Raw genomic sequence first — 24039 nt, 5'->3', positions numbered from 1 at the left:
TAACTACCTCTCAACACAGTAATAAACCTGTCATCCCTTATCTTTAGGCCTGAAGCAATCAGCGCACTAGGCCACAATTTTGCCATAGCACTGAAAAAAATCCCTTCTGAAGAAATAATGATTCAGGTAGAACATGGTATCCACAACCTTCCCAACCATATTACCAACAATATCAGACTAGATGTAGCCGGTGTTCTTACCCAAGCCAAACCTCCAAAAAGCAACCTATCTAAAGAAGAATTCAAAGCTCTACAGGAAATAATAAATAACAGTAAAATAATAATTACTGAAGCAGATAAGGGAAATGCCATTATAATTCTAAACAAAACTGACTACACAAGTAAGCTTTCCTCTTTACTATTAGATTGGTCTAATTACCTCTGTATAGAATATGATCCCACCAGCTCCCAAATCAGAACACTCCATAGGCTCCTTACGAAGGTTACTTCTTGGCCTGAGGAAATGACTAACAAACTAAAACCTTTTAACTCTAGACCCCCCCCCCCTCCCCAGAATATATGGACTTCCAAAAATCCATAAACAGAATGTGCCATTATGTCCCATTGTGTATGGTATTGATTCCCTCACATACAAATTAGCCAAACATTTAGCCAGAGTGCTCACACAATATACTGGCAACACACCTTCACACATAAAAAATTCGGCCCACTTTAAAGCCAGTGTAGAAAACCTCTCACTTCAACACACACTGACAAAATGGTCAGTTTTGATGTCTCCTCCTTATTCACCAATGTCCAACTCAAAGATACTTTGGACCTTATCCAAGCCAAATTTCCTCCTGATATCTCAGTCCTATTTCAGTTTACCATGAACTCAGCCTATTTCGTTTGGCAGGGAAAATTCTATAAACAAATAGAGAGGACAGCTTTGGGTTCGCTAACTTCTTTATGGAGACCTTTGAAGAAAAAGCCTTAAACTCAGCTCCACTTAAACCCACTGTTTGGCTATGCTATGTAGATGATGTGTTCGCTATTTCACTGCATGGCTTGGACACACTCCACAACTTCTTTCCACACTTACACAATCAACACTTCAGGATCCAGTTTACCTTGGAAAAAGAAAACTAACAATCTCCCTTTCCTAGACACACTGATTATACGCCAGTCTGATGGATCCCTGGCTATCTCTGTTTACAGAAAACCTACACACACAATAGATACATTCACCAGCAATTCCCCCCCCCCAACAATATGGAATTATAAAAACCCTATATAACAGGGCAAAATTAATCAGCTCAGATAACAATGCCCTTACCACTGAACTTAACCATATTCTTAACATTTTTGTAGCCAATGGCTACAACCCCATAAAATCCCCAAAATATTAAAACCAATTAACCTCAACACCCACCCTCCCATAACAGGGACTATTCTAAATCCATCACCATTCCTTATATTCGAGGTACTTCTAAAAAAAAGCTAACAAAACTCCTATAAAAATATGACTTGACAACTTGTTATAAACCATATAAAAAACTGGCATCTCTTATCTGCTCCCCCAAGGACCAGCCACTTCCCGTAGACCTACCTCTAGTATACCAGATCCCTTGTAGTTGGAAACTGTGTTACTGTGGCCAAACAGGCAGGGCAGCTAATATCAGGATATCTGAATATAATCCTTATGTTTCCACCACTACACCACTCGGAACTTGCTGACCATGCTTTGGACACCCACCACAAAATAAAGCTACCTTACTACACTGCAGCAAGTATAAATATGAGAGATTATTCCTGGGATCAGCCTCAGCTCTAAAAAAAACTCCCCAATAACCTTAACAAATTTGGATGCATGAGACTGCCCCAAATATGGGAAGCTGGCATTCTTAGAACATCAGCCCAACAGCCAAGACCACTACTCAATTTAACCCACTAGATGGCACTTTTTAGGACTTTAGGACTGACTGCAGTTGTTGTCTTAAGCCATATTTGTTCAGTGTTAGTGTCTGCATGCACATATCATTAATTTTATGTTCCCTGAAGATGGTAATGTAACATTACTGAAATATAGAAAGTATTAATTAAAGTTTTTTTTAATTAATATAACAGTATATGTTGTCTTTCCCTAAAAATTGACAGTTATGTATCACCATGGGTGTATGGGGTGTCGAGGAGAGATAGTACCTGTCCACTTGGACGGTTGCACGTAATTGTGGTTCAGATGGATTGGTTCTCACTGGACACCCAACTCTTACTTATGGCCCCAAGAAGTTACTGTAAACTGTTAGCAGCCACACCCCGGTAAACTGTGTTGACCCACAGGCTAAACTAAGTGAGGGTAGCCAGATATGGCGATCTCAAGCAGCAACTGTATTCGGTGAATCAGCTGCAAACAGCGTCTGCACTACATGTTAGGAGCAGCTGAATTCAGGTCAAGGAGTGGTGGTTGACACTTGACGAAACTTAACCATTGAAACCGAATGAACTCTAACCAACCTAAAGATACATGCTGGCTCAACCACCGTCTGGTAAATCAGAGGTCGCGCCCACTATTACGGAACCAAAATAGTGAAGTCAAAAAATATACTATTGGAACAAAATGTCACCTAGTAGACAGGAAAAACATAACAAGCATAGGAACATGGAATGTAAGAACGCTTACCAGGAAGGAGCATTGGAAATACTACTGCATGAATTAGACAACTACCGATGGGAAGTGATTGGACTCTGCGAAACCAGATGGACTGGAAAAGGAGAATTCCACCATGGACAGTACAAAATCTTAACTTCAGTTAGGGAGGACAACAAACACCAAGAGGGAGTAGCACTTATATTAAAACCAAAGGCTCAAAACTCTCTATTATCTTACAATCCTATCTCACCTAGGATAATTAAAGCAAGATTTAAAACATCAATTGGATCAATGACTATTATTCAAGTATACTCACCAACTTCGACATCATCAGAAGAAGACATTGAGGAGTTCTATATAGATTTGCAAAAAGCAGTACAGCAGACATCAAGTCAAGATCTCCTAATTGTAATGGGGGACTTAAACGCAAAAGTAGGCAAAGACTAGGATACCTGGCCAAGCGTAATCAGAAAGTTCAGGTATGGAGAAAGCAATGAATGTGGCGAAAGGCTGCTAAACTTCTGCTCAAATAATAGACTAACAGTAACCAACACTCTCTATAAACAACCAAAACCCCAAAGAAAATGGACATGGATATCACCAGACAGACAAACCAACAATGTGATAGACTATATTATTGTAAACCAAAGATGGAAATCAAGTATCCTAAATTGCAGATCCTTTTCTGCAGAATGTAGATCAGACCATAAGCTAGTATGAGCAAGCCTAAGAATAAAGTTAAAATCTGAAAGCAGTTTTAGAGTGAAAAGGAGACTGAATGTAAAAAACTACAAGACAACAATATTCTAGGAAAATATCAACTAGAACCAGATAAAAACCTGAAGGAATTACCAAAACAGAATATAAACATCAAAGAACATTGGTGCAAATTAAAGGAAATAATATTAAAATTGGCAGAAAATACAATATATTACACAAACAGAGAAAGTTAAAAGGATTGGATCTCGACTCGAATGAAGTAAAAAGGTTAAGTGATCAAAGCAAAACCATGAAACTAAAACAGAACTATAACAGAAATGAATATAATAGATTAACCAGAGAAATTAGAAAACTAGTTAAAAGAGACGAGAATAATTGGTTAGAAGAAAAATGCAAAATGGCAGAGAAGCTATCAAAAGAAAATAGCCTTCATGGATTTGCCAGCAAAAGTTGGTCGATTGGTAGAGCCTCTGCTACTAATGGCTCGCAAAAAGTTAAGCAAGTTTTGAGCGTGGTTAGTAGTTGGAAGGGATCAATTGTTCGATGCTGTTGGGACACTCTCACTAGTCTTTGGACTCCCTGGAGGTATCACGTAATAATAATAATAATGATTATATAAAGAAATAGACCAAATTAGTAAGACACGGACAACAAAAATGATAATGATCAAAAACAAAGAGGGACAACTAATTTAACCACGCTACCGGCCAGGACGTATATATACGTCCACATTACTATGGATGCGAAGTGCATATTAAAATTGTAATACCGTTGATATTACATTGAAATTGATGATGGATACGAAGCATTTGAGAATGCGTATTTGATCTTTAATGGCCGGTAAGGTAGTTAAAATAAAACAAAAAGAATGGCCAGATGGGAAGAATACTTTAGCGACTTATATAATAAAAATAGCTCCCAGGATGTTACTATTCCAGCCACTGAAATGGAAGAGGAAACAAATATCTTTACCAAAGAAATAATAGCATACAGCATAGAAAAAAATAAAACTAGGAAAGCACCTGGTATTGATCAAATACACGCATAATTCTTAAAAGCAGGAAAGGAACAACTTTTGGAACCATTAAAAACATTATTTGACAGGATCTACAAAAATGAAGCAGTGCCAATTGATTGGACCAAATCAGTTGTAACTCCTATATACAAAAAAGGAGATAAAACGAGATGCAATAATTACAGAGGCATTAGCCTTCTTAGTATTCCAAGTAAAGTTTTTACAAAAGTACTCCAAAAACAAATTAAACCATATATAGAACTAGCACTAGGAGAAGAACAAGCAGGTTTCAGACCAGACCAAGACAAAGCACAATTTATTAACTATTCACCTTAAGACAGCTAATACTGGGTTGGCAAATAAGTTCATTCAGTTTTTCAGAGTGGAATGAAACACGTTTTATTTAATATATATATATATATATATAATACATACTAGTCAGTTATATATTGACCCTCTTTATCAGTAACCTCTTGCCATTTGTCCACCAATTTCATTATGCTGCGTTCATAAAACTGAGGTTTACTGGCGAAAAACTGATCCAGGTGTCTTTTGACAGCCTCCTCATTAGCAAAGGTTTTCCCGTTCAGGGAATTCTGCAATGATCAGAATAAGTGGTAATCGGAAGGTGCCAGGTACGGAGAATGCGGCAAAACAATCCCAGCCAAGACGTAACAATTTACTCCAGGTTGTTAACGATGTGTGGGGTCTGGCATTGTCGTGGTGAAAGACAACTCCTTTCCAATTTGCCAATTCAGGGCGTTTTGTGCTAATTGCATGGGCCAGTCACGTTAATTGTGAGCAGTAGACAGTTGAATCAATTGTTCTGCCTGACAGTAACCCCCTCATAGTGGACAACACCTTTATATTCCAACCACACAGAGAGCATGATCTTCTTTGGGTGCAATCCCGCTTTCGAGGTTGTTTGCGGCGGTTCGCTCTTGTGCCCCCATGATCTTTTACGTACCATGTTATCTTACACGATCCATTTTTCATCTCCCATAATCATCCGCTTCAAAAATGGGTAGTTTTCTTGGCAACGTCACAGCGAATCACAGATGGATATGCGAGCAGTCATATTGGCCTCAGTCAATTCATACGCCACCCAAACATTGAGTTTTGAAACATATCTCAGCTTGTGCAAATGGTTTTCAACACTTGTATGGGATATGTTCAGTACTGCAGCAATCTCCTGCACTGTTTGTGACGGATTTTTGTCGACGATATCATTTACAACACTTGAATCAACCTCGGTCAGGCGACCGGCGAAAGGCACATCACTGATGTCGAAATCTCCAGAACGGAATTTGGCAAACCACTAATTTTGGCATACGCGTTCTGTTAAGGCATCATCCTCATATACGCTGCATATTTTTTTCTTATGAGCCTCCACAGTTCGTTTGTCTTTTTTGAAATAAAAAAGCAAAATGTGCCGGTAATGTACATTATTTCCTTCCATTTCTTAAAATATGTTACACACACGCAACTGAAGTATGCCGAATGAAAATTCACTGAAAGGTTATGTGAAATGTCGCCTTTCAACTGCACAATAGCATTGCATGGTAGCTCAAGAATAGCGACAGGTGAAGCGGTGTAAACTTGTACTAATGCTTAAACCGAACAAACTTATTTGCCAACCCAATAGAAAAGACACTAGAGTACAGCCAAAGTTGCTATATAAATTTCATAGACTTTTGTCAGGCATTTGATTCAATCCATAGAAGAGAACTATGGAAAACTATGGAAGAATTTGAAATTTCCAACAAAACTATAAGAATAATAAAGAATCTGTATGAGAAATCTGAAAGTGCAGTACGAATGGAGGACACCTTAACCAACTGGTTCCACACAAAGAGCGGAGTAAGACAGGGATGCAATCTGTCACCAGACCCAGTCTTACACTGGAAGAAGTAACCAGTAAGGCCTTAAAAAACGAAGACTCCGGAATCAAAATATATGGGAAAAATGAAACAAATTTAAAATTTGCAGACGACATTGCATTACTTGCAAGCACAGAAGAAAATCTACAGTGAATTTCTGATAAAATAAATGAATGTATAAAATTTGGATTAATTATAAATATAGACAAAACAAAGATTATGCAAATAGGAAAAGAAGCACCAATCTGAAAATTAATAGTGAGAATCTAGAAAATTTTGCCTACCTTGGGGGAGTTATCGAGTAAGTCACTGGTGAAATTAGAAAGATATAAACAGACAAATCAGCCAAGCATCCCAAACTTTTGAATAACTTAATAAAATATGGAAGTCAAGAGCCATCAAACAAGTAACAAAAGTAAGAATCTATGAAACAATTGTCCTCCCAATATTCTGTATTCTGTTAATGCTGGAATCTCAAAAAGGCTGAAGAGAAAAAATTATTAACTACTGAAATCGGTTAGCTAAGAAGATTACTTGGAGTATCTCTGCTTGATAGACTAAGAAATGAAGACATAAAGAAACGACTGAAACAAGAAATAACAATAATAGACAAAATCCAAGAAAGAAGACTGCGATGGTTTGGCAATGTGACCAGAATGGGAACAGAAAGACTACCAGCTGAAGCCCTGAATACAACGATGGAAGGTAAAAGATCCAAAGGGCAGCCCAGAATTAAATGGATAGACAAAATAAAAGAGGACCTGAAAACCAAATCGCAACAAGTGACACCAACTGGACAGAATTGTTCGGACTCTCCAGGGATAGACAGAAGTATAAATATTCTTCCATCATCCACCTAGATAATGGAAGAGAGAAGAAGACTTATCACCAATGTATAAGTTTATCTACAAGAAGAGTGACTTTTAACAAATTTGTGCTGATCTGCAAAATATTGCCTACCTCTCTGCCCAATTCTGTATTCATATTCTTACCAATTTGATACCTCCATTCTACCACCATATGTAGTGGCACTATCTTACCCTCCTTTCACTCCCCAGGAACTTGTCCCATTGCCAGTCTTTCATTATACAGCCCAGGCAATGGCATGAACGGTTCTGCAGCACATTTGCTTAAAACATGGTGAAATTCCATCTAGTCCTTCTACATTAGTGACATTTAGCTATTCTGTGCTCAGAATACATCCTCTTCATTCACTTCTAAAGCTTCACTCCTCCTTATCCCTCTTGGAATAAAGCATGCTTTACCAGGATGGAACACCCTAATAAAGTGATCATTAAATAGCAGAACTATGTCATCTGCCTTGGTCAGCTGAGTCCCATCTCCATCCAGTTCATCTGAAATCATTTTTCCATCTATTGCCACATGGCAAAAAATCTCCTTGGGATTCTCCTTGGAGTTTCCCCTCATATTGTGATTTTTCTTTCCTTACTGTACTGGTTACCTTCCTAGCCTGAGCCTTATGTTCTTCACGCAGCTGTTCTCCATCTCTCTCTTTATATATCTTCCATGATCTCCTCATCTGCAATTCCTGTTTAATTTCTGCAGTCATCTATTTAACTCCAAATCACTCTCTTTTTCATTCGAGGTATGCAGTCTGTCATTCTTCTTCTGCAGCTTTTCCCACTTAAGTAGGGTTGCTATTTGTGGTGAGTCTCCTCCACAACTTCCTGTCTTGGGCTGTAGCTACATCCAAGTTCTTCATCGTCCTCCTCCACCATCTCCCTCCATCTCTTCTTTGGCTGTCCATGCTTCCTATTCCCCTGCACATTCATCTGCATGACCTTTCTTCCCACATACTCTTCCTCCCTCCTCATCACATGACAAAACCATCTCAACCTTGCCTCCTGTATTTTTGCTCCTAAGTTCGTAACTATCACTGTTCCCCTTACATAGTCATGTCTCAGATGATCCTTTCTGGTCACACCGCACATCCACCTAAGCATTCTCATCTCCGCTACCTCCATCCTGCTGATGTTATTTTTCCTCAGGGTCACAGTTTCCAAAGCATTCATCATAGTTGGTCTCACTACTGTCCTGTGAATTTTGCCTTTTAGATTGATCGGCACCCTCTTATCACATAGCACTCCAGCCATCTCTCTCCAGTTCCTCCATCCTGCTTGTATCCTGCATCCCACTTCATTCTCAGCCTCACCATCCTCTTTCATTGTTGAATCTAAGTATCTAAAGTCACTGAACTTCCTGATGACATTTCCTTCCAGCTCCAGATCTGCCTCCTGGCTGCCATCCACTTTGCAACACATATACTCGGTCTTACTTCTGCTCGGTCTCATACCTCTCTCTTCCAGTACTTTCCTACAACTTTCCAGTTTGGCTGCCACTTCTTCTCTTCATTCTGCACACAGCATGATGTCATCTGCATACAACATAGCCTGAGGCGCATCTTATCTCACTTCCTCCTTCACCACCTCCATTACAATATTAAACAGGAACAGACTTCATGCAGACCCTTGATGCAAGCCAACTGTCACTGGAAAACTTTCTGTCACTCCTAGGCAGGTTTGAAAACTTGTCTTCACATTTCTGTACATCTCCTGCACCAACCTGACATATTTCTCCGGTACCTTCTTCTCCCTCAGACATCTCCAGACTTCTTACCTTGGCACTCTATCATATGCTTTCTCCAGATCAGTAAATACTAGATGTAGCTCCCGTTGCTTCTCTCGAAACTTTTCCATCATCTGTCATACCCCAAAGATAGCATCTGTGGCTGATCGACCAGGTATGAAGCCAAATTGCTCCTTTGCAATCTCCATCTCCTTCCTCAGTCTTCCATCAAGAACCCTTTCTAGGATTTTCATTGTGTGGGACATCAACTTTATTCCTCTGTAATTCTTACAGTCTTGTGCATCCTGTTTACCCTTGTAGATGTGGACAAGAGTACGTTTCCTCCATTCCTCAGGTATATTTTCCTGTTGGCAAACTTTCATGAACAGCAGGTCAATTCCTTCTTCCCCCCCAGAGCCTTCCATGCCTCCACTGGAATCCTGTCTTGGCCCACCGATTTTCCATTCTTCATCCTCTTCATGGCCTCCTTTACTTCCACTCTGCTGATGTTCTGCACCATCCCTTCAGAAGGCTGCTCATCTTCTCTGTGAGTCTTTTCATTTTCCACATTCAAAAGTCACTCAAAGTATATTCTCCATCTGTTTCTTATGTCCACATTTCTCCATAATATTCTTCCTTTAGCATCTTTGATCTGCCTCACGTGTACGATGTCCTTTGAAGCCTTATTTCTGTATTTTGCCAATTGATAAATCTTTCTCTGTCCTTTTTTTGTTTCTAATTGATCATAAAGGTCTTGATATGCCATGGCCTTTGCCTGTGCAACAACTCTCTTGGCTTCTTGCTTTTTCTCTCTGTATTCCTCCCTGTCCTCTTCCACTCTTGACTCATCCCACTTCTGCTTTGCCTTCCTCTTAGCCATCACGGCTTCTTGTACATCATTCTTCCACCACTAACCCTCCTTCAACTCTGTAATCTTTCCGGATGTTTCACCAAGCACCTCAATTGCACAGCTTAGAATTACTTTTGATTTATGTCTCCACCAGTCTTCTCTCTCTAAAACAGTTCCTCACACTCTCTTCTTTTAAGCAAAACCACTTAATTTTCTTCCTCCCATGGCTTCCAAAGGTTCTTGTCTTCAACTTTATTTCAAAGTCTGCACACAGCAGCCAGTGTTGCTGCGCCACTTGATCTGTTGGGATTACTTTACAATTTGTTACTGCCTTAAGATGTTTTCTTCTTGTCAAAATGTAGTCAATCTGTGAACTATTGTAGCCGCTTTTAAATGTTATCAAATGCTCTTCCCTCTTACAGAAGAAGGAGTTCACAATTACCAGATCAAACACTACTACAATGTCCAAACGCCTCTCTCCTTCCTGTTCGTTATTTCCACTCCATGGCCACCATGCACCCTTTCACAGTCCCTATTCTGTCTCCCTATGTGTCCGTTCAAGTCTCCTCCGACAATCACCATCTTGTTTTCTTCTCATTTCTTCATCTAGCATGTTCCAGAATTCATCTTTCTCTTCTGCTGTACAGCCAACTTGTGGGGCGTATACACATAAGATGACCAGTTGCTCTTCTCCAAGACCCAGTTTCAATTGCATGATCCTGTCGTTCCTCCTACCCACTTCCAGTACTTCACCCTTCATTTTGCCACGCACCACAATTCCGACACCATTTCTTTCCTCTTTATTCGCTCCAGAGTAGAACAATTTATACCTGTCTCCTGGTTCCTTCACCTTTTCTCTCTTCCACCTTGTCTCCTGCATGCATAAAATGTCCATCTTCCGCATCATGTCTGCCACCTCTTTTTTCCTTCCAGTCTTGCTTCCAACATTCAACATTCCCACTCGCAACATTCTCTCCACTTGCTGGGCTCGCTTCTTTAACCGCAACCGCCCTTGATGCGGTAGCCTCGTCCACTTCTCGCAGCTGTAGAGTGATATGGCTGCGCATCGCTTAAGGGGTACGCCCTAGCTTTTGTATCACTTTCTTTTCGACTCATTTAATCATATCTAGAGCTGGCAGTAAAGTTTTATGACCAGATGCCCTTCCTGACGTCAACCCTCACCATTTATCCGGGCTTGGGACTGGCACCTATTGGGGCTAGCTTGCCCCTTCGGTGGCTGCAGTAGGCGAAATGACATAGCAAGATAGGAAAGATTCACCCCTAGCCTTTGAATACTCTAATAGCATTGGGGGTAAGGAGTAAGAAGAGAAGAAAGAAGGGTAGAGGACCAGTCTACAGATAATATAACAGATGTATATTACATGAAATAAGGCATGGTCCAGCATCAGGTACCTCGGGTTTGTCATGCCGTACTCACTAAAGTGAGCCCATGAGGTTGTATGCAGTCTGTCATTGCAATCAGCAATTTTTTCTTAAGTATCTCCATTATTCGATCCTCCCCCCTCTTCCTTTGAATTCTTTCATCCACTGTAGTGTTCCAAGCTGATTTCTAAGCCTATGATAGTTGCTGATGATCTGAGGTATGCTGATGATACTGTACTCCTCTGTAATGACAAGGAAGAACTAGGACAAATTCTTGATAAATTCAACAAGATCAGTAATAACAGAGGACTTCAACTCAATCCTAGCAAGACAAAGATTATGGTTCTCAGAGGACATACAAACAGGGAAGCTCTTGAGAAACAAGTGTACCTTAATGTAGAAAGAATTGAGGAAGTCAGCAAGTTTGAGTACTTGAGATCCATTATTAATGTGAAGAATTGCTGTTTAGAAGATGTCAGAAGAAGATTAGGAATGCCAAAACAACAGTCAGAAACTTGTCTAAAATCTGGAAGGATGTATCTTTCTCCATGGGAACAAAGTTGAGAATTTTTGATGGAGTTGTTTTTCTAACAGCAACTTATGGATGTGAGACTTGGAACCTAGAAGTCATATAATTAAAGAATAGCTGCTTTTGAGATGTGGTGTTACAGAATGCTATTCAGGATATCGTATACTGAAAGGCATGCAAATGAATGGGTGTTAGAAAAGATCAGTAGAAATTTAAAGCTCCTTAAAAATATTGACAGAAGAAAGTTAAAATATTTTGGACACATCGAAAGGATAGAAGGACTTCTCATAACAGTAATAAAAGGTAAAGTTACTGGACAAAGAGGAAGGGTAGACTGTCAATGAGATGGATGGATGGTGTGGTGTGATGATGGAGTGTGTGTGTGTGGAGTGACTGATCTTCAGAGAGTTGAAGCCTTTAGAAAAGCACACAACAGGACTACATGGCGAGGCCTGTTGTGGCACATCACCAATCATTGGAGTGACTATGGCATCTGTGGATGCCCAGTGAACATATGATGATGATAGCTACTTGCCTTATAAAGGTGAAAGTTATATATATAATCACATATATAACTTTCACCTTGATACTTTTACATGTCTGTTCATCTTCCAAGTGAGAACTGCATTGTCACTTTCATCAACTGCAGGCAAGTATGATATCTAATTCACAATCAGATCCTCTAATGGTATGACCAAGTCCAGAAGTCTTGATGTTTGTGTTCCTTCCGTCACATGCTGCCTAAGCCCTCAAAGGTCAAATAATTCAATTCCCTCTGCTCAGTTTATATTGTTATGGTTGAATTCCCCCCCCCCATACATGATTACGTGCTTTGCACCTTGCCAGATGAATTTGCTTAAACGTTACCTCTGGTCTATAGCTACATCCCACTAAATATCTTTCTATACCCTGATACACTTTTCCCATATACAACTCCCTGATATCTGTGAAATAATGAAATAGCGAAATCTTTGAAATAATGTGAAGATGTAGAACCAATAAATAAGAAGATAAAATAGTAGGATTGATACATAAATAAATGAAAAGGATAGAGGACCTTAAATCAAAATTATGTATTTAAAAGGTATGAATTAAAAATCAAAAGTAATCACGCACTGGTATGACAGTCTGCTGATCTTTTTGAAAAACTGGGCACATCATCATACTTGTATTTTAGATACTTACATTTCACCATAATTAAATTGCTATATTACTCAGAATATCCTTGTAATTTTTATTTAAAAATTGTCACTCCTTTTAATTATTAACACACACACACACACTCTCTCTCTCTCTCTCTCTCTCTCTTCCTCCATTTACACAGTAGATTGGTTCCAGAAAAAACCATGTAAATGAAAATTGTGTAAAAAATAATACAATGCATATGAAAAAATAGAAGATGGCTCCAGATGTGAAAACCTGATAGGAATAATAAGTTATTTTCAAACAAAACATATGAAAATCGTTGAATAAAACTCTTTTTAATTTTAATGGAATATTTTCTTTTTATTTTAATACTTATTTAAAGTATATACATATGTATCTTTCTTAAAGAAAACAGTGTGCCACTAATAAAACCAAAAAATCAAAAAGGTCCCACTACACCTGCACATATGGTTATTAGTTAAATTTTACTTGCTGTTACTTTCTGACAGTAGCCATTCTTTTGTGTGAGACTAGAATTAAATCACTTCCATCACTTGAAACACTTTGGCCATCCTGTTCATACTGCAATGGTGAAGCGTTTTCTTTAGTAAAAGGAACTAAATTAACACTCATTTCCAATAATTCTGAAGGTTGTTTTTTTTTTTTTTTTTCAACCACAAACTCTATAATTAATTGTTGAGATCCTGTTTAGACTAGATCTTTGTATAATTCTTCATATCATGCCATACATGACTTCATTTCACACTTAAAACTGTTTCGCTCGTTCAGTATTTGTATCACGTGTAAGAAAATGACTTTGCAATTTACTAGCCATTTGAAGCCCTTCTTTAATTAATCTAGTGAGTGGAATCTCTTCATCATCATCATCATCATCATCATCATCACTTTTTCTTTTTCATCGACATTCTCAAAGACAGCTTTTATTATTTCGTCATCACTAACAGCCTTGTCAACCATCAATTCCTCAATATCTGCAGACATCAAATCATTCTTCACCAACTGCATGTGCTAATCTAATGATATTGGGATATTCAGTTATATGCAAAGGTATAGGGTTTTTCTTTTTCACACATTCTGGCCAAGTAGCTTTCCAGCATGCCTTTAAAGTTGATGGTTTCACTTCTGATAATGCCAACTTAGCAATTTTGATGCAATCCAAAATAGAAAATGTCTTCCACACATCAATAACTTTCAGTAAATTATCCTTATCTAGTTGATCCGAAATGTATTGGAATGTTCTTCTTATGTAGTAAGTATTGAAGGTAGCAATCACATCCTGGGCTAGTGGTTGTATTAAGGATGTTGTATAGGTGGCAGAAAACAAAATTCCACATTTGGGTGTTCTAAAACAGGAATGCCAGGTGCATTGTCTATAATCAAGAAAACTTTAAAGTCCAGATTTTTTTTCATCAAATAGCATTTAACTTCTGGAACAAAACATTGATGTAACCTTTCATTAAAAATTTCTTTTGTAACCCAACCTTTTTGGTTTGCCTTCCAGTACACTGGTAACATGTTAAAATCCACACCTTTCATTGCCTGCAGTCTTAGGGATCGATTAATGAGTAATGGTTTTAATATACAATCATCTGAAGCATTGCTGCAAAATAATAGTCACACGATCCTTAGCTGCTTTAAAGCCAACAACACTTTTTTTGTGATTTCACTATATAAGTTCTACTTGGCATTTTTTTCCAAAAAAGGCCGGTCTCCTCTGTGTTCCAAACTTGATCAGGAGTGTAGCCACCATTTCCATTAATTTTGGACAGTTTTGAAAGAAATTCCCTAGCTTCCAGTTCATCTGCACATGTAGCTTCTCCTTTAATTTTTACATTATGAATCACATATCTTTTGAAAAATTTTGTTAGCCAACCTGTGCTTGCAGGAAAATCATAATTTTTCTTTGTTGTTTTGGCTCCTTTTCCTGAATCTGTTTGTACAATTGTAATGCCTTCTGTTTGATGAAATTTCCATCTAAAGGTATTGCTTTTTGTGAGCAATCTTCTATCCACATCACTAGGGCCTTTTCCAGTTCACTTTTAAAATGTCTCTCGTATATGATGATGACTTGCCACCTAATTTTGTTCCATAAAGAACAGATTTTCTAATGGCCTCTTCATTTTTCTTAATCGTTCTCATACCTTCGTTCAATCCAAAATATTTCCCTAAGGATGTTGAACCTTCTCCAACTGCTAAACAGATCTAAAATTTGGATCATAGTTTCTAACAAAATAGCTTCTTTTCTTCTTCTTCTGTCTAACTGAATTAGCTGACATTGTGATTAATGGGATAATGTTATGAAAATATCTGAAAATAATCAAGAATTAATTTTACTAATTTCATATTACATGTACAAAACTTCAAAATTTAATACACACCTGTGTAACTCTCTTGCACGAACAAACTTTCATGAACAACAAACAAGATGTATAAACATTTCGAATTGTAAACAAGAAATGATTGTTTAGCAAGCAGCTTAACCCATTCCAAGCAGCTTCATATAGGCGGGCCTCCTGTAATGGACCAACTTAATTTTGAGGAATCGGCATAGTACCCTTCTGCTTCCAGAAATCAATAGCAAATGAATATACTGGATCATCTATTGGCTTAACTTTGGGGACTCGTAATTACAAAAATTAATTTTTTTTTTTTTTTGGTGCCACAATTGTCTACATTCTGTAGCATCGAGTAATCCCTGATATTTAAGATATGCAGGTGGTTACTTACCCAAAATTCAAGTTTAAGTACGTATGTACCATTCTAGAAAATGATAATTATAATGGAAATACCCTTTTTAATAGAACTGAATTCAAACAGAAATTTTAAAAATAAGCACCATTTGAACTGTGTTAAATTAAAATATTCCACGTAAAAATAGAATTGCCTTTGTTTTCTAAACCGTGTTATTGTGAAATCGTGTAAAAATAGAATTAGCTGTATTCCAAACTCTTTGGGGATGTAAAAAATCAAGAGTGAAGAATGAGCATGGGTGCAAAGATTGGCAGTATGTATATATATAATCTTCACATTTTTTTAAATCACTTAAACAACTTCCACCCAGACATCAAGTTTGCCATCAAAATTGAAGAAATGAATCTCTGCCATTTTTAGACATCAAGTGTGGCACATTCAGGATTTAATCTTGGAGGGGCCAAGCACTCAAGATTTAATCTTGGGGGGAGGGGGAGTTGAGTAGACGATTTGAGAATACACACTACGTATTGCATATGAGCTATGACTGAGCATCTGCAGTGATTGGCAATATGATACCCGTGATCTCCTCTGGTCTGGTTTGGACAAACAAAGTAGTGCCCGAGTACTACTTCATTCACCTTGTGTTCACAGCGGCCAGGATTCCTGAGCACTATAGAATATTCCTACCTCATGTGACTGCTAATTCACAAGTAGCATAGAAATAGAAGACACGACACAACATAAATTTTTTTATTTTAATTAGGAAAAGATTTTTGGAAATTTTTCTAGTGTTTTTTTCCTTTTCCTTTTGGGGGCTCAGGGCCCTTTGGCCTCCTTCCTGGGTGCACCAATGGACATCAAACTTATTAAGATGTCTGACCCCTTAAAAATCTTGATCTTCAGAAAATCAACACACACACACACAGATAGATACCTGCCTGCGTCCTCACATCACTATCCAGCACAGAAGTTAGGTATCATCTCCACTCTGGCTCATCATGCCAGGTCTGTATTGTCAGATAAGGAGGAGCTAAAAAATGAACTACAACATCTCAAAAGTACCTTCACAAATAATGGCTACTCTTCAAAAACTATCAATAAACAACTATACTGCCATCCTCAAAACAACACAGAGACACAGGACAACCCCAAGGGTTATATCTCTTTATCGTGCATCAGCTCGCTCTCCCAGAAACTAAGAAAAATTTTGAAAAAATTTAATATAAAAACGTGCTTTTCCACTCTTCCTAAACTGAGATCAATTCTAAGCCAACAGGCTCACAACCACCTTCGGTTTCCAGGTGTATATAAAATCATATGTGACTGTGGGAAGCCATATTATGGCCAAACTGAGAAGTCCATCCTCCTGCGTCTCGAAGAACATCAGAAACATCAGAGAGAGACATCGCTTATAGTTGAACCGGAGCAAGCACCCTCTCAAGCCATGTCCTGTTCTCAGTGAACACGAATAGTGAATGCCGCCAACATGAAATAGACTGGAATACAGCATCAAACATTCATATATGCCATGATGAAGTAGAACGCTGCATAGTTGAATCCAAAGAAATTATCCTAGATTCTTCTCACATAAACAGTAACCTTAGTAATAGTTTGCCAGACTCACATAACTTTGCTATCAGATACTGGTGCACTTGTGAAGTCACACGCTTGCATGTGCCTAACAATAGAACTTTAGCCCAGACTGTGGCTTCAGTTCAAACTTAATTCCATTTCATAGTCTTATTGTAGTGGTACAGTGTTTCTTTACGGTGTTTTTTATTTATTTTTTTAATGTTCTCATGCCTGAAGAAGTCGGCATTCCACCGAAACGTTGTGTGTTAAATTAAACTAATTTGTTTTCCTAATTCTTGGAATTCAGTCAGTAAATAATATGAACATATATATATATATATATTATATCACTGTAATTCCTTTATTTTTTCTAGATGACAGAATACCCAAATGTTCAAGAACCAAAAGTGGAATTGTTGAGCAATTTTGTTTCTACAAATAGCTCTAGTCAACATTTTGTAAGTTTACTAAGTTTTAATAATGAATTAAGCTTTTGATATAATGACATACACTCAAAAACTATTTTCTGAGTTATGAGAAGAATTGGTCTTTATACGAGACTGCTTCTGTTAGTTAAGGGACTAAACAAGTTTCCTATTACTTTGCTACTGCTGCTACTTAAATCATGTTTAAGTGGTATATATATATATTATGAGTCAGAATTAATATACTATTAATATAGAAATTCTCGTAGAAAGGTTCGCTATGTGGTTATACATGCTTATTAAATTACTTAAGGAATTTACAACGTACAAAAGATCACTTCTTGGCCTGTAGAAGTCGCTAACAAATTAAAACCGTTTAACTCCATACCCCCCCCCCCCGTATATATGGACTTCCAAAAATACATAAAGAAAATGTGCCATTACGTCCCATAGTGGATGGCATTGATTTCCCCACATGCAAATTAGCTAAACATTTGGCTAAAGCGCTCACACACTATACTGACAACACACCATCACACAAATAACTCAGCCCATTTCAAAGCCAGCATAGAAAACCTTACACTCCAACATACTGACATAATGGTCAGTTTTGACGTCTCCTCCTTATTCACACTCAAAGAAACCTTAGAGCTAATCCAAGCTAAATTTCCTCCCGATATCTCAGTCCTATTTCAGTTCACTATGAACTTAGACTATTTCATTTGACAAGGAAAATTCTACAAACACATGGAGGGGACAGCCATGGGTTCACCACTCTCCCCACCCTTGGCCAACTTTTTTATGAAGACTTTTGAAGAGAAAGCCTTAAACTCTCTCCCACAGAAACCAACTATGGCTTTGCTACATTGATGATGTGTTCGCTATTTGGCCACATGGTTCTGATACACTCCTCTCCTTCTTAACACACCTAAACAATCAACACCCCAGAATCAAGTTCACCCTGGAAAAGGAGAAAAATAACAGCCTTCCTTTCTTAGACGCACTAGTCACCCACCAGCCTGACGGAATCTTGGTTTTCTCAATTTATACAAAACTCACCCATACAGGCAGATACATTCACCAACAATTCTTCCCCCCCCCTCCCCTCACAACAATATGGAGTTATTAAGACACTACACAACAGGACTAAACTTATCTGTTCAAATGACAGTGCCCTAACCACGGTACTAAACCACATTCTCAACACTTTCTCAGCCAATGGCTCCCCCCCCCCCCAAAAAAAAAAATCCAAAAATATTGACACCAGTTAACCACAACCCCCCTGTCTCCCCTTCATGACAAGGATTATTCTAAATCCATCACCATTCCCTACATCCGAGGCACCTCGGAAAAAATTACCAAATTTCTAAAAAAACATAACTTGACCTCTTGTTACAGACCATATAAAAAATTGGCGTCCCTTATCTGCCCCAAGAAAGACCAACCACCTCCCTTAGACCTACCTGGTGTATACCAGGTCCCTTGCAGCTGAAAGCTGTCCTATTTTGATCAAACAGGCAGGACAGCGAACATCAGAATTTCAGAACACAAGGACTACATCCATTTTCACCAGTACAGCCACTCTGGTCTTCCAGACCATGCTCTGGATACTCGCCACAGAGTATGGTGGAAGAAAGCCATGGTAATACACTGTAGTAAATTCAAATTTTAAAGGCTATTCATGGAATCGGCCTCAGCTCTAAGAAACAGGCCAAACCTCAACAAATTTGATTGCATGAGACTGCCCCAAATTTGGGAGACTTACATCAGAAGACCTTCAGCCCAACGGCTGAGAATACATACATAGCTCGCTTGCGGGCACCATCAGGACTTTTAGGAGAAACAACAGCTTCCTGTTTCGTCCTCAATTACTGTGTGTAGTGCCTGCGTGCACGTGCCTTTATTTTAAGTTCCTGTGAAAATGGCAATGTCACGTTGCCGAAATATTAGAATATAGATTAAAGTTTAATTTTAATTTATATCATTTGTACGTTGTAAATTCCTTAAGTAATTTAATAAGCTTATTAATATAGAACTGTAGTGCACATCATCAAAATTCTTAATTCACTGTCATATTATTTTGGATGCACTAACCAGGTTGCACAACGTTGTATGATGGCAATTTTGATACCTTGATAGATATTATTAGCAGTTGTGAAAGGCAAATTCTTTATGTTCCAGCAGGATAATACTCCATCCCATAAACCTAAGCTTGTTTGGTTTTAGAATCTTCTGCAAGGAAATCTGAATTCCTTCAGGAAGAACAGGAATATTTGATCACATGCTATCTAAAGACTTCACATAAAGCAAATTCATACTGCTTTAATTTTTTTCAATGTGACTGAAGGAAAAATTGGTATCAAACTTCAGCTACTTGCAGATATTTTGGCAACTCGTATAAGTAAATATGACTTCTCCATTGCTTCTGCCTTAGTATTACCACTTCTGGGTCTGGCTCCCACTGATGAGACCTCAATAAAGGTCGAAACCGTTCTGAATAGTGGCCCTTCCCTTAATGCATAGCTTTATACATGTCTGCAAGGAGATGTGCTTTGCATTATGGGAGATATTGAGACAAGGAGTGATGAGAGCTTGGTCCACCTTTACCACGAGTTGCCTCAGTCCTGAAGATACTTCGTCGCAAACTTTGTTTGCTTACACTTGGATAAAGGATTAAACTAAATTTGTTATAAGCTAGAAAGTGTTCTTTTCTTTTAGGGTTACACAGTGATCAGCATTCATTTAAAAAAATTTTTGGAATTTATAACCATGTTAATTTACAACTGTGTTAAAAAAAAAAAAAAAAAAAAAAAAAAAAAGACCCACTCCCTCCACTAGCCCACCCTGGAGTATACCAGATTTATTGTACTTGCAACATACCATATATAGGAGAAACAGGACATACAATTCCTATTAGACAAAAGGAACATAAATGACACATCAAATATAATAATTATGGTGAAGCTGGCCTTTCTGATCATGCCCTGAATACCTTACACAGAATTGACTGGAAAATAACTAGTTGTCTCTACATCACACTAAAGCATGGTATGAACGGAAATTCAAGGAAACCTGTGAGATTCTTATCAACCACCCCAATCTGAACAATAATGATGGTCTAAAAATCCCAAACATAGGGAAGGTATATATTCGATCCACGGAACCATCCTCATTAAGAACAACAATAAACAGGTCTGTAGAAAATCTAGTATTGTAAATCAAAAATACGAATTGTAATACTAGAAATAGGACACCAATTGTTTCCAAAAGAAAACCATCCGAAAGAATGCTTATTCCTGTCATCGTAAAATAGAATTTAGCTTGATGTAATTTATAATTTTTTTTTTTCACCAGAGGTCATGCCAGTAGAATAACATGTGATCAAATCATTGTTTCTCTAGCTTACAGTTAATGATGTAACTCAGCTTGTCCTGTATATTTATGTACACTCCAGATAATGATCTTGATGTGAAGATCGAAACATCGGGATAATAAAAAAGTTTTTTAACACTAGGAAGTGTTCATTAATGTCATTCTGGCCAAAAATGTTATTAGAAAAGTCTGTCATGTTTATTATTGTTGGTGGCAGAAGATTTTTAAGAATATAATATGTTAATATCAATATTATCATAAATTTAGGTTAATCCTTTATCCAAGTGTAAGCAAACAAAGTTTGCGCCTGAAGTATCTTCAGGACTGAGGCAACTCATGGTAAAGATGGACCAAGCTCTCATCGCTACTTGTCTTAGTATCTCCCATAATGCAAAGCACATTTTGTGGATATGTATAATGCTATGCATTAAGGGAAGGGCCACTACTCAGACTGGTTTCGACCTTTATTGAGGTCTCGTCGGTGGAAGCCAGACCAAGAGGTGGTGATACTAAGGCGGAAGCAATGGAGAAGTCATACTAAGACAAGTAGTGATGAGAGCTTCGTCCACCTTTACTATGAGTTGCCTCAGTCCTGAAGATACTACAGGTGCAAACTTTGTTTGCTTACACTTGGATAAAGGATTAAACTAAATTTATTATAGTCTAACCAAATGGAAAAAAACTTCCAACATCTTTCTCTAAATCGAGAGTAATTTAATAATAAGGTGAGACATGTTTTGGCAACTCATATAGGTAAATATGACTTCTCCATTGCTTCTACTTTAGTATCACAACTTCTGGGTCTGACTCCAACTGATGAGACCTCAATAAATGTCGAAACCGGTCTGGGTAGTGGCCCTTCCCTTAATGCATAGCACTATACATGTCAGTGCTTGGCATTATTGGAGACACTAAGACAAGTAGTGATGAGAGCCTGGTCCACTTTTACCACGAGTTGTCTCAGTCCTGAAATTACTTCAGGCACAAACTTTGTTTGCTTGCAATTGGAAAAAGGATTAAACTAAATTTATAGTAGTCTAACCAAGTGAGAAAAAACTTCCAACATCCATATTATCCTTCATTACTTTTCAGCTCCATGAGTTAACCTGCATTTCTGGGAAATTAAACTAATCAGAAAAGAATAGTGGAGTGCTTAAGGGTCAAAGCTGTATAACTGAGAGGAGACCTCCACATAGCCTTTAACATGTTTGCTGCCAACTATGAGTGTACTCGTAGTTCGTATATGAGCTTCACAAGCCAACTACGAGTATACTTGTATGTCGATTTACCAACCTGCTATGCCAAACACTAGTTAACCCTTAGTATAATTACCTTAATTTGAACCCTTGGATTCTGAATAAAGTGGAGAGCATGTCTGGGGGCTTGATAGAAGGGAAATAATTTCAACTAAAATATAGTATATTATGTATGTGCCTCAGAAGCCAACTGCGAACATACTCGTATGTCGATTACCAACCTCCTATGGCAAGCGCGAACTAATCCGTAGTATAACACGTAATTTGTAAATCAATTTAAAACTGATAAAAATCAATAAAAATAATAAAATGAAACAAAATAAAAACCAATTTATTCAAATTACGAATGATACACTTTAAAACAATTTTCCACGCACAATGGTGGTTTTTCCTGGCAAACAGGACAATAATTACAAGTTTCACGTCGTTGTTTGTTTCGTGTACATACTCGGCATGGCTTTCTCGGTGTATTTTTTTCTGTAGGTGGTAAAATTTCCAAATAATGAAGATCCCAAATCTTGCTGATAATTATTATTATTATTTCGGGCGACTCCAGGGAGTCCATAGACTCATCGACGGAGGCCCTAAACATCATTCCACACAACTATACAACATTCTCATATCATACCTTGCCTTGAACTCGCTGACCATCATAGCACCCACAACAGACTCTGGCAGCTTATTCCACTTATCTGTGGAATAAGCTGCCATAGGTGTCCCCTAGTTCTCCCACCACCAGTCCTGATCTCAAAAATATCCTGTGAATTAATCCTATAGAATCCCTTTAGCAATTTGAATGTCTCAATCATTCTAACTAGTTGATAGGCAGATATCTCCCCTTATCTGCCCTATCAACTAGTTTCTGCAACCCACAAATCTTCAACCTATTCTCATATGGTTCATTCCATAGACCTGATATCATCTTAGTCACTTGCTCTGGATCCTCTCCACCTCCTCCCCATCAAGAAGGAACTGAGATGACCATATCTGGGCACAGTAGTCGAGATGAGGTCTTATCAAGGCTCGCTACAGAGGTACAATAACTTGCGTGTCTCTGCTTGTCAAGGTATTTTTCAACAACCAAGTGAGTTGATGAGCTGATTTAGATACTTTTGCAATGTGCCTCCTAAACTTCATCTCCCTATCCACCAACACTCCCAAGTCCCTGGTCTCATCAATCTCCTGGAGTACAGTTCCATCAATATGGTATACTGCTGCTAATCTTTTCACCCCAAAATGCATAACCTTACATTTTGTCACATTAAATTGACATGCATTCTCCTTAGCCCAGAACTCCAATCTATCCAAGTCATCCTGCAAGATTTTAACATCTTCTGCATTCACTATCACGCCACCCAACTTTGCATCATCAGCGAACAAATGAACTGTTCCACTTAGATCCTTCCCTATATCGTTAATGAACAGATTAAATAGAATCCTGTGGCACACCACTAGTCACAGGCTGTCTTTTGGACTCTACTCCTGAATAAACTACTCTTTGATACTTCTCCATCAACCACCCACCTATCCATCTCACCAATCCTATATCCATTCCCATATGTTGTAGTTTACGGATTAGAATTCCATGTGGTATCCTGTCAAACGCCTTTGCCAGGTCCAACAGTATCACTGTAAACCCATTACCCTTATCCAGTTCAGCTGTCAACTTGTTATAAAACTTGAGCAAGTTACTGAGGCATGATCTACCCTTCACAAAGCCATGCTGTCCCCCGTACAGTATCTCATTTTCATCAATCCATTCCTGTATTTTTCCCTTGACTACTTTCTCCAAGACCTTGAAAACGACTTCTGATATGCTGATCGGTCGGTAATTTGCAACCGTAGTCTTGGATCCTCCTTTATGGAAACTATTTTCCCCTCTTTCCACACCTTCGGGACTAAACCAGACCCGAGACTCAGATTAAACAACATGGTCAAGGGCACTCATAATTCCTTAGCCGCTTCATGCATGACCCGTGCCGGTATACCATCCTATCCCAC

The 24039-nt window shown here is 38.3% G+C and overlaps 1 protein-coding gene across 2 annotated transcripts in view; it reads left to right on the top strand.

Annotated features, from left to right (window-relative positions):
• Window positions 1–24039, top strand: part of LOC150102965 (sorting nexin-14-like) — a 793179-nt gene that overhangs the window by 257381 nt on the left and 511759 nt on the right. For both annotated transcript variants that reach the window (XM_090397844.1, XM_090397845.1), the window contains one exon: window positions 17360–17443. In XM_090397844.1, coding sequence (XP_090253970.1) covers window positions 17360–17443 — 84 coding nt within the window. The remainder of the gene's footprint in view (window positions 1–17359; window positions 17444–24039) is intronic.

Source organism: Typopeltis vanoorti, chromosome 9, assembly GCF_054136105.1.
Source record: "Typopeltis vanoorti isolate ZY-2024b chromosome 9, IOZ_Tvanoo_1.0, whole genome shotgun sequence".
In the NCBI taxonomy this organism is placed as follows: Eukaryota; Metazoa; Arthropoda; class Arachnida; order Uropygi; family Thelyphonidae; genus Typopeltis; species Typopeltis vanoorti.
This window is presented reverse-complemented; position numbering and strand designations above follow the sequence as displayed.